A 12,780-nucleotide genomic window follows, 5' to 3' on the forward strand; every position below is an offset into this window, starting at 1 on the left:
CAAATGTCTTCCCTTCTTTCTTTGAGGAACATTGTTTAAACCAGGGGTCACCAATCTTGGTCCTGGAGGGCCGGTGTCCCTCCAGGGTTTAGCTCCAACTTGCTTCAAAACACCTGTCTGGGTGTTTCAAGTATACCTAGTAAGACCTTGATTAGCTTGTTCAGGTGTGTCTGATTAGAGTTGGAGCTAAAATCTGCAGGACACCGGCCCTCCAGGAACAAGTTTGGTGACCCCTGGTTTAAACATTTCAATCATTTTATCATGTGTTTGTTGGCAAACTGGTGATCCTCGGCCCATCTTTGCTCCTAAAGGACTAGACCTTTCTTGGATGCTGCTTTTGTACCAAATCATAACCTGTTAACATCACCTCTTTCACATCACATCATTATTTCACCAGTTTACCTGATTACTAACCCTAAACTGCTCCAGTCCCAACTGTTTCTGGAGTGTGTTGCAGGTCTGAATGGCAGTAAAGGGTGTAAATTTACAAATGAAATGAAGCTGACCAGACAAAACATCAAATATTTTGTGTTCTTATTGTCTGCAATAAAATACAAGTCAAAGTAAATTTGGAAATCACTACATTATTTGCATTTTCAATACTGTCCCATCTTTTTTTCGGATTTGGGGTTGTATATATTGGTTCTTTATCTAGTTCTATGCTTTAGCTTTATCTAGATTCAGTCACATTACATGTAGCCAGAGAGTTCGACATCAAAAGTTTAAACCTTTTTTTTAAATAGTATTATTATTTTTTTAGTAGTATTGTTATTAAGGTTTTTTAATTTCCTTAAGTAATTGTGAAGGTATTTTAACTCAAGTTATTGTAATATAAGCTTCATATATCTATACGCCAATGTATGATTAAAAGTTTGATGTTTTTAATTCATAACGTTTGATACTGAATGCTTGATTTTATATTTTAAGAGAGACAAAAGAGGAGGAGTACAAGTACAAGTGGTGATCGTCCTAACAGTAAGCCGATTATATTATAAATATCACTGCACATTATGAGAACATCTTTGAGATTTGTGTGTAAAATAGTTCCTAGTACAATTATATGATCAACACAAATTATTTGTTTCAATGTGCTAAAAATATGCAAATTAAATTTCAAATTCAACCAAAAACTACTAAAGCAGGTATTGATCATGCAGATTGGAAAAATGAACAAATATAAAACATCACCAACTATAGGAAACTGTTGCCATAAACACAATTTTTTTGTGAACCTGAACTAGCAAGTGTTTGAATGCCAGTATAGTCAATGTGGAATTGCTGCATATTCCTAGGGTTTTTTTACATTATGTTGTTGTGTTTTCAGTGTGTGATCTAAAAATCATTCTTCTTGGAAAAAGTGTATCAGAAAACATTCGAATCAGAAATTTAATCCTGGGAAAAGATCCATGTGATAATGAAGATCCGGCAGCCCTTTTGAGGCACAATGTGACGCAGATGGCTGGAAGAGTGAAAGACAGACATGTGAGGGTCATTAACACTCTTCATCTGCTGAATCCAGACACTACAGATCATCAGATCACACAGACAGTCAAAGAGTGCGTAGAAATGTCTGACCCAGGACCTCATGTGTTCATACTTGTACTACAGTACAAAGACTTCACAGGGGACGACATGAGAAGAGTCAAATATGTGCTCAACACATTCAGTGAAGATGCACTTAAACACACCATTGCTCTCACCACTGATAAAGAGACACCCAGATCAATGTTAAGTGCTTTTAAACTGACTGGAGGCTCTGCTGCGGTGCAAACTATTCATCAGTTAATGAAGGAGTGTGGAGGAGGACATGTGCAGCTAGATGAGGGAAATAAAGCAGATGTAGTTCAGCTGACTGATAAGATTCTCCAGGAAAATCAGGAAGCGTATCTCACATGTGACACATTAGGTGAAGTTATGGGAACTTCTGTGGATGAAGAGCCAGCCAGTTTAGAGGATAGAAATGAGAAGAGCCCTCGCCACAGTGATGATGGAAAACCCAAAGAGGCACAGAAACTGAGAAGTGAAGAAGGGAGACTCTCTGGTGTGTTTTTAGAATTAACATTTTAAGATTTATGAACGACAGTTTCAACTAAATACTTTTAAACAGTCTTTAATATTCAAGGTCAATCTCAGAACTCAAAGAAAAATGAAATGAACTCACAACCTGTTAATGTGCCTTTGTGTAACTTAAAGGGGCACGTTATCATTACTCATCCTTAACAACTCATGAACTCCTGTGTGTTTGTGTTGACATTGAAAACAATACAAAAGTGTTAAGTCTACATCATAATGAACAGTTATGAGTTATTAATGAACAATGAGTTAATGATGATAATGCACCCCTCCAAGTAAAGTCATGACAAAGTAATACAATAACATTCATTATTTATTTACTGATATTGAGGTGGTACCATTTAACCTAATGTGAGCAGGAGAAAAAACAGATTAAACCAAAAGCGGCGTCCACCTCCCTGGACGCCGCTTTTGGTTTAATCTGTTTTTTCTCCTGTTTTTGGTCAGAGAGGGAGCGAGGTAATCTGTCTTTATTTTTGCTTTCTTTTTTGTTAATAACCAAATAAATGTAAAACTATTTGACATTGCATTAAGAAAACCCTGTGAGTTTTTTCTGTGGAGTGCTGGGGCAGGAGAAAAATAGGAAACACTGGCTGCTATTTAGTTAATTGTTTTTTTCTTGGCCTCTTTTTGGGGGGCTAAATTTATTACTTATACAAGACATAGTCCAATACTGATCTGCCCAAATAGTAAGTAATTATTGAACGCAAAGTAGTCTGGGTGATGAATGAGTTCTGTGATAGTGTGACTGAACATTAAGCTCATATATTTCTTTGCCTTTCAGTGTCTGCAACCCTCACTGGGAGACAGAAGCTGAATGTGGTGCTCTGTGGCAGTAATGGATCACTTAAAGTCTCTGTGTCAAAACTTTTACGTGGAAAAAAGTTAAAATCAACAAGTAGGCAGGCAAGTAGTGAAATATGTGTGAAGAAAGAGAAGATTCATGGTCGTCAGATCAGTCTCTTGGAGCTTCCAGCTCTCAATCGTCTCTCAGAAGATGAAGTGATGCGTCAGACTCTCCACTGTGTCTCTCTCTGTGATTCTGAAGTTCATGCTTTCCTCCTCATTATTCCTGTTGGTCCTCTGACTGATGAAGATAAAGCTGAAATAGAGACAATTAAAAGAACATTTGACTCTTGTGAGCAATTCATACTAATGTTCATGACAAAACAGACTGCTGAAGGACCTGTGACAGATTTTGTTAAAGTCCACGAAGATTCTAAACGATTGTGCAGTCAGTATGGTGGCAGATACAAAGTGATGGGGTTAAAGGAACATAAAAATTCAAAAAGGATCCTAGAGCTGTTGAATTACATAGAGAACTTGAAAACTAAGCCATATTCACTTCAGATGTACATGACAGCTCAACAGAACAGAGTCAGGGGTGAACTGGAGGAAAAAATGAGTGAAATGGAAGAGAAAATCAAAGACTTGCAACAGAGGATTCAGACTGAAGGTAGGGTGAACAGTTCATTTGCATTCATTGTTATATTTTTACTAAAGGCTGTTTTGGTATTAATCAACCAAATATTAAAGTTTAGTTCACTAAATCTACAGTAAATGTAAAAAAATCTTGTTGTTTTGAAGAATATTTCATTTAACTCTTGATTTAAATTATTTTATGGGCATTATCTATACAGGTATGGGTATAATATGGGAATACGCTTGGGCCATCTTGTCAGTGTGTAATATCCTAAGACAGGATTGGACCCTGTTTTTTCTTTTTTGTTGCCGAATTAACATTGATAGACAGACACATTTGTATTAGTCTGGTGTCACTGTAATACCAATACTTAAATACTGTATAATGATATACATATATTTCCCCAACTGTTTACATTCACTTAAACATTACTGTTTAAAGGGCCATGACACCCCTCACTTTCGGTTCAAGTCTACCTTAGAATTTTCCAAAAACGCATCATGATGGGCATGGAGCTCTGCGAGGAGAGGCAGGAGTGGGTGTGGCCAGCAGTGCATGGGAGAAGGAGGGGAGCGAACAACTGTTGTCAGTTAGCTCACAAAATGAGACACAAACCATGAGGAGACGCATGATTTTATAGTTTACAAAGTTAAAATGCAAAGAAATAAACAGTAATTTAATGTCCTGCTACATTTGTTATTCATCATTTTCATATACACACAACCACAATTTATATCATTATAAAGATAATCGTGTTCATATAAACACTAAATGAGGACTTTTCCCTCAATCCCCGGGTCTGATTGCAGACTCGCGGCAGGTCTCATCAGGTCTCTTGCCCTGCCTATTTCAATCATTAGCCCTGCTGGTAATCTGGAGGATTTAGGCGAACACAGCAGCACGGCGATGTGTCTAAATGTGAACAAACTCCACTGATAAAAGACAACGACCTCCATTCTCCAATTCTTGAACAGCTCTCCTGACAAAAATGCTTGCTGCACACAGACAGCTTTGCTGTATCGGCCCTGACAGGATCGCGGGGAAAAACATACAACAAACCCCATGGATCATGGAAACAAACACATACGACCCTTCATGAACGGCTAAATACTGTGTGCGGTGGGTCCATAGACGTGATCTCACCCGGTCATCAACATAGGGTCTCACTCTCACAGCTTGGCACTGGCAGGTCCTTGCCTTCGGAAAGCTTGCGCAGTCATGAATAATTAAGAAGCCGGCTATTCTCATAGGATAAGAAAACTCTGCTATAAATAATGAGAAACCGACGCGTCATCTTTGCACTTGCAGTTTTGCGCTTTGTCACCGATTTTGATCCCGTCCCAAAAATCCTTTTAAACCTGGAAGATGAAATTAGCTGACAAAAGCTCTAAATTATTCAGTTTACCCCACAATTAAAGCTAATAGGTGCTAACGTTTTAAGTGATGCTCAACACACAAATCTGTTAATCTCAAAAAAAGTACTCAAGCATTTCTTGAACCTATAAGTGTACATTCGTCATTATTGTTTGTATGCTGTAATTGACCCTTTGCTAAGCCCCGCCCTCCTTAGTTACTGTTGCTACGCCTGTCAAGCTTTCTTGCCTGGCACGTCTATTACAATATGTATTTGCCAGTGTCAGACATTGCCAGGGATATAATTAATCATTTTTGGCGAACAGGTGAGATATCTGAGAAAGCCAGACAAAAAAGGACAGCAGTATAAATTACAGGGGTATATTCACCACATAACAGGCAACCGATTAGAGAATAATTTCACCAAAATTAAAGCCAAGCCTTGAAGTCTAGCCACCTCATTCGCTGACCATTCAGCAGCTTAGTTCATGCACAGCAGGAGAGGTGAAATTTACAAATAATCTAATAATACCTAATTAAACCGTGATTTATCTTTTTTTAGCCAAAAAGCCTGATAGATTAATGTTGTGCAATGAAATATAGCGTTACTAACCGATGAGGAAACACGCATAAACAGTGCTTCTACATTATTCATTCATAAAACGAAAAGGCCAGAAAGGGGAAATTGATGGATTTGTGCCGAATATTAGCATCATTGACCCATAACATTGTACAGTAGATGGATACCTCCAAATGCAAATATGACTGGATTATGCTGCTTTTACGGCCCCTCACAGCGCTTGATCCACACTGGCATTTCTCCCCTTGGGCTTTAGGTTTGGGAAAGGAAAAACAATTCCACCACCCCGACCAAACTTTTAGAATACCGGGTGTCAGATTTGCACAATCCATATGCACACTGCTTTGGCTTGTTTCCTTTGCTGGAAAGCTTGACAGACCTCCTGCGCAAAGCTACGGTTGCTAAGCCACGATTGGTGTGTGGCGGTTTTTGGGTGTGGTTTAGGGAAGGGTTAATTGTCTAATAATTGTCGATGTGAAAACAACATAATTCATTACTTCGACACTAAGAGACAGCTTCCTGTGTACATTACAATCTCTGTAGTTTGCCTGTTTGTCTCCTTTGTAAAACAACATGCTGGCTGTCAGATGAAGGTAGCATCTAGACAAAACCAGAGGACCAAACAAACACCCCACTGTAAAAAGGCATTTTTTTTTGAGATAGCAAGATATTTTAGAGCCTACTGTCATTACAAAGCCTTCTGCATTCCCTGATACCGTTCCATTCAGAGCTCACTCTCTAGTCCCTTAGGGCGCACTCACACTATGCTATACGAACTGTGCCCAGGCCAGTTTCCCGGATCATTTGAAAAGTGTGAGCGCTCTGAATCAGTCTCAGGCGCGGTTCACTTGTCCGGCCCTGGCCCAGTTGGAAGAGTCTGCTCCAGTCCCTGACTCTGCTCCGGACCTGGTCCAGTTTATTCTAAAGGTTAATTCACTTTGCTCTAGAATATGCTCCAGTACCTGACTCTTTTCCAGAGTTTTCCCCAGTCCCTGAATCTTCCCCAGAGCCTGCTCCATTCCCTGACACTGCTTCAGAGTTTGCTCCAGTCCGTGATTCTTCTCCAGAGCCTGCTCCATTCCCTGACACTGCTTCAGAGTTTGCTCCAGTCCGTGATTCTTCTCCAGAGCCTGCTCCATTCCCTGACACTGCTTCAGAGTTTGCTCCAGTCCGTGATTCTTCTCCAGAGCCTGCTCCATTCCCTGACACTGCTTCAGAGTTTGCTCCAGTCCGTGATTCTTCTCCAGAGCCTGCTCCATTCCCTGACACTGCTTCAGAGTTTGCTCCAGTCCCTGATTTTTCTCCAGTCTGCTTCAAAGCCTGCTCCAGTTTTTACCATTGTTCCAAAGTTCATTTCAATCTTTGATTCTCCTTCAGCATCTGCTCAATTCACTGACATTTCTCTGGAGTCTGCTCCATTCCTTGACTCTGCTCCAGATCCTGCTCAAGTTTCTGGCTTTGTTCTAACTTTAATTTCAGTCTGGGATGCTGCTCTGTTCCAGAGTTGCTTTCTTTCTTGATTTTTCTCTAGAGCTGCAGTCTCTGCCTTTATTTCAAAGCTTGCTACAGTCCTTCAATTCTCAGATTTTGGTGTGCAATCAGATTCTCTGCATGTCATATTCCAGAACCTGCTCTATTTCTTGACTCTGCTCCAGAGCCATTGCCAGTCTTGGACTCAACAGTTTGCTCCAGTCTCTGAATCATCTTCAGAGTCTGTCTCAGTCCCTGACTCTCTTCTATTCCCTGACTCTTCTCCAGAGTCTGCCTAAGTCCCTAAATCTGCTCCACTGTTCTACTCTGCTCCAGTTTCTGACGTTGTTCCAAAGCTCACTCCAGACTTTGATTTTGCTCCAGAGTATGCTTAAGTCTCAGAGACTGTTTCAAAGCTTGCTCCCTTTCCTGGTTTTTCTCTAAAGCCTACTGCAATTTCTAACTTCATTTTAGAGCTTGCTACACTCCTTAAACTCTCAGATTTTGGCTTGCAAACAGCTGCTCTGCTCTTGATCCTCCAGAACTTGTTATAGTTCCTGAGTTTGTTCCAGAACTTGCCACAGTCCTTGAGATTATTCTTGCGACAATTCCATTCCAGAACCTGAAACACAGATTGAACTACACACAAATACAAGCACATGCCTGTGTTTTAAGCAGACATTACTAAGTGTATCCCTTGCATATGCTATTTCATTATTATTTTCAGCTTCAAGAAACTGCTCTACCAATTTTGTTGTGCGATAGGAGGTATTGTACTGCATTAATGCCATTGACTGGTTGCATAATGAACACAGTGAAGGAACAACATGTCGCCAAAGAAGCTTCTGATAATCATTTGCATTCACTCTATGTAGCTGTATAAGTGCAATCTACTGCTGGACTTGAATGATTTAGGGACATTCTAAAGATGCAATATTTTAGAGATCCCGTATTTGTGAGCTTTGTCAGTAAAATAAGGTTTGTCTGATACTTAAAGATTACCACCATATGTCAGATTAACACTGCAGGGGGGCCAACAATTTTAACCCAAAATGATTATACTGTCAGATGAAGAAGAGCCAGAGTAAGATATTTGATTAAAATAAAGTTTACTGAAGATAGTTTGCAGTTTCATCAGCAGAAGCCAGCTTCAACCCTCTTGTAGAGTTCGTAGTCCGCTCTGCTCACAATCTCAAAAACATCATGCATAGGGACCTGCATCAACACTAATAACTAGGAGAAATATGAAAATGGTCTTCTTTTTATCTTTAAAATTTTTTTATTGCGTGCTTCAAAGTAGATGCGAGAAGATTAAAGATATTGTAGGTTCTCTATTTTTGATCTCCGTTGTATTTGTAGATGGAAATAACACACTTTAATTTTTTAAAGCAATTTCAAAATGATCTATCAAAAATTCTAACCAAATGTTAATGCATGATTTTTATCAGGTTCTGAAGATGAAACACACGATCCTGAATGTCTGAGGATTGTGCTAATTGGGAGAACTGGAAATGGAAAGAGCGCAACAGGAAACACTATTCTTGGAAGAGAGGAGTTTTGCAGCCAATTAAGGCTAGATTCAGTGACAAATGTCTGTGAGAAAGGAGTTGGAGAAGTTGATGGTCAATCCGTAGCTGTTGTTGATACTCCAGGGCTCTTTGACACAACACTGACAAATGATCAAGTGGTGGAAGAAATAGTGAAGTGTGTTTCACTGTCAGCTCCTGGACCTCATGTGTTTGTCATTGTGTTGAGTTTGGGAAGATTCACCAAAGAGGAGACCCAAACTATAGATCTGATTAAGAAGATATTTGGTCAAAAATCTGCTCAGTTCAGCCTCGTTCTGTTCACTAGAGGAGACGATCTCAAAGATCAATCTATAGAGGATTATGTGAAGAGAAGCAAATCTGCAGAACTGCAGAAACTGATCAGAGATTGTGGAAACAGATTCCTGGCTTTCAATAACAATGAAAAACAAGACAAAACTCAAGTGATGAAGCTGTTAAACATGATCCAAGAGGTGAGAAATAATAATCAGGGTCAATTCTTCACTAATGACATGTTTGAGAAGGCAGAAATGTCCATTAAGAAGAAAATGGTGGAGATACTGAAAGAGAGAGAAAGAGAGATTCAGGCTCAAATTGATGCATTGCTGGCCAAATATGAAATTGAAATGAAAAATGTTATGAAGAGACTCGAGGAAGAGAAACAAAGAGCAGAAGAAGAGAAAATGAAAATGGAGAATAAATTTAGAGAAAAAGAGCAAAACCTCAGAAAAGAGTTTGAAGAGAAGGAGAAAACAGATCAGATCAAGCAAGAGATTCAACACCAGAAACGATTAGAAGAGGAAAAACAACAGAGAGCTGAATATCATCAGAGAATAGAAGAAATGATGAGAGAGATAGAAAGCCAGAGATCACAGTATGAACAACAGCAGAAAGAAAGAGAAGAAGAAGACAGAAAGAGAGAAGAGAAATACAGACAAGACCAAGACAAGATGAGAAATGAACAAGAGCGAATTATAGCAGAGGTACAGAAGAAACAAGAGGAGGAAATAAAGAAGAAAGAATATGATAATCAAAAGAGGAACAAGGAAGAAGAGGAGGAGAGACAGAGATGGGAAAGAAGAATAAAAGAAGCTGAAAATGACAGAGAGGAGATTCAAGAAGATATTAAACGACAGCAGAGAGAATGGGAGGATGAGAAGAAACGAAGGTTGAGAGAACGAGAGGAAGAAGAAAGAAAAAGAAGAAAGAAACACGAGGAACAACTGAGAGAAAAACAAGAAGAGCTGGAGAAAATGAGGAAGAGATTTGAAAGAGAAAAAGAAGAAGAGCGACAGAAGATGGAGGAGGAGAAACTGAAACAGAGAAGAGAAAGAGAAGAAAAGGAGAGTGAATATGAGGAAAAGAGACAGGAGACAAAGAGACATTATGAGGAGCTGGAGAGAGAGAGGAAAGAGGAGTGGGAGAGAAGAAAACAAGAAGATGAAGAGAGACGAGAAGAAGAAAGAAAGAGATGGAAGAGAATGATTGAAGATCTGAATGAGGAAAAAGGTAGGAGAGAAGCAGAAGAGAAAGACAGACAAAAGATAAAAGAGAAAGAGAGAGATGAAATGAAACAGAAACATGAAGAGGAAATAAAACAGATAAGGAAGAAACATGAAGATGAAGCCAGAAAACAAGCAGAAGAACTGAATGATTTCAGAGAGAAAAAAGAGCAGCTCATTCAGGAGCTTCAGCAGATGCTGGAAGAACGTCAACATCAACATCAAATACTGGAGAAAATTTATCAACATCTGCAAGAACAGAAAGAAGAAGAAATCAAAGATCTACTACAAGAAGTTGAGAGAATGAAGAATAAATTTAGCTGCAACATTCTGTGATGGTCACCACCACCTTTCTATTAGTAATGACAAATCAGATTTCTGTTGTGTGCTGCTTAAAAATATCTCCCCATCTGATTGTCCTTACTTTTTAAATGGGATGCTAGTTCTGAGACATGCTGCTGTATTTTTACAAATCAACAAAAATCACATCCGATATATACTAGACACTACCATAACACATATACTACTCAGGGATTTATAGATTTTATCAAGATAATAAAAAAATCCTTGACACCCCTACTTAAAAACTGTATACTGTTTGCTGTCCATTTGTAAGGTTGGTTTCCCTACAGTGGTTCAGGCTTTAGGATTCCTGAATCACTAGAAAAAATGGTTTGATGCTGTAAAACTGTAAATCTCTAGTCTATGACTACCATTTTAACTTTTTGACCATGTGACTAGATCTGACCTGAAAAGATCAGATTCCATGCGGTTTGGGCTGTTCACACTATCATTGCCTGAGTCACATGTGGGCAAAGAAATCTGATTCGGGCCACATTTGGCTGCAGTGTAAACATAGCCTCAAAGCCAAATCTGAGAAAATGTATGAAGCTGCTTCCAAAAACTAATAAAAGTTGGTTTTGACTGGGATTGGGATTGGGATTTACCCAGTGTTTTTTCGTAACCTGTGTACGTTGTGTTTAACTGAAAAGTTATGTACATTGTATTTTACTTTTGAGGTAAATACGATGACCATCTAAGCAAAGTTTAAGTCTAACAAGCCAAGTGTCTGAGACATCAAACTCTTGTCTTCATGTTCTTCCGGACCATCGGTAGGGTCCCATGTCTGTACCTTTGTCTCTATGAAGTTCAGGACAATAATGCCAGGTTGGTTGGATTAGCAGAACCTATGCATTCAAATCGGTTCTGTTATGCTGCTGAGATCAGAACAAGGAAGGTTCCATTGCCAGGCTCATTCCAGTACTTTATTTGCCTGCTTTGTTTAGATTTGTCTCCACCTCTATGTATCACAGTCCCCTTAAATATAGAATACAGGGTAACACTGCTCTTGACAAACTTTTAAGGACTTCGCTCAGACTTTTCTTAGACTTCTCTAAAGCCCTCGCTCACACTGTTGGATTTCAGCCACAGTTTGGTCATCTGTCACAAATTTTGAAAATCCTAAAACATTCCTGAAATCCTAGGCTAAATCTGTAATCATTGGTTTGATATGTTCATGTGCATCAAACCAAGAACCGATTGGAACATTGAATCTGATGATGCAATCTGCATGACAACTTTAAAACTGTTCAGTTTTTTTTTCTTCCTGGTTTGATTACTGAGGTACACTGTGTGCAGCTACACATTGTTTATGTTTGCTGTGAGGTATCATTTCAGAACGCAGAATAGTGAAAGTGTCATGGATGGACGACATCAATCTCCAGGAGAGTTTTCTTCCTCCTTTGGTGTGTTTTTATTGTCATTCAGTCTGACATTATGACAGCTGAGATCTTGTGTGACATGGGAGACATGTTGATGCAGTTTGACATTCTACAATCATTTAGGATTATTGAAAATCACAGTGTGAGCCGGGTTTTAGACTTGTTAGTCTACTTGCTCAGACTTCTTTTACACATCTTTTAGACATCTTGTTAGACTACTCACTCAGACTTCTGTTAATCTTCTCTTCTCTATTTCCACCTGCGGATACTCATCCCAAGACCTCTAGAGATTGTGCAGCACCATTAATGTAATCCAAGTTCTGTGAAGAGATGATGCCAACCATAGAGGATTTTTAGAGGTCTCCGTAATCCTGGAACAGGCCTTATCCTGAGCAGATGCTGTGGTGGTCTTGGAGTGCAGAGAATGAGACTGATTCCTGAAAGACCCCAGTGACTGACAAGTCCGCATTGATCTCGTGGCCCAGACTGTACAACCCCCGTGACCTACTCACACCTGCAGCTTCTCCACGATGGATGTCCAGGGTTCTTCAGCCTCTGGTGCCTAGACTGCAGCTCTGCACAAGAAGTTTAGCCAGAGGAGAAATGTTCATGCTCAACTGCCAAAGACATATTACCCTATAGCTCAAGACCAGTTACTCACTACAGCTAAGCTGGACTGAGCCTGGTCAGTACCTGGATGGGAGACCACATGGGAAAACTAGACTGCTGTTGGAAGTGGTGTTAGTGAGGCCAGCAGGGGGCGTTCAACCTGCAGTCTGTGTGAGACCCAATGCCCCAGTAAAAGTGAAGGGGGCACTGTCTTTCGGGTGAGATGTTAAACCGAGGTCCTGACTCTCTGTGGTCATTAATAATCCCATGGCACTTCTCGTAAAGAGTAGGGGTATAACCTAGGTGTCCTGGCCAAAGTTTCTCAATCGGCCCTCACGATCATGGCCATCCACTAAATAGGCTCGATCACTGTCTCTCCACACTCCCTATAGCTGGTGTGTGGTGAAGCACTGGCACTGTTGTCCTGTGGCTGCTGTCAAGTGGAGCTGCACACTGGTGGGGGTGTGCCCGGGGTGTATTCCCCCCCACCCCCCCCCCCCGG

At 40.0% G+C, this 12,780-nt stretch overlaps 1 protein-coding gene across 1 annotated transcript; it reads left to right on the top strand.

Annotated features, from left to right (window-relative positions):
* The first annotated feature begins 932 nt into the window (after positions 1-932).
* LOC130220815 (GTPase IMAP family member 8-like) lies at positions 933-10,874 on the top strand. Its single transcript, XM_056453060.1, has 4 exons — positions 933-975; positions 1,325-2,020; positions 2,858-3,529; positions 8,348-10,874. Coding segments are annotated over exons 1-4 (3,306 nt in total). The 5' UTR covers positions 933-974; the 3' UTR covers positions 10,285-10,874.
* Positions 10,875-12,780: the final 1,906 nt, after the last annotated feature.

This window comes from Danio aesculapii, chromosome 3 (assembly GCF_903798145.1).
Source record: "Danio aesculapii chromosome 3, fDanAes4.1, whole genome shotgun sequence".
NCBI classification, from domain to species: domain Eukaryota; kingdom Metazoa; phylum Chordata; class Actinopteri; order Cypriniformes; family Danionidae; genus Danio; species Danio aesculapii.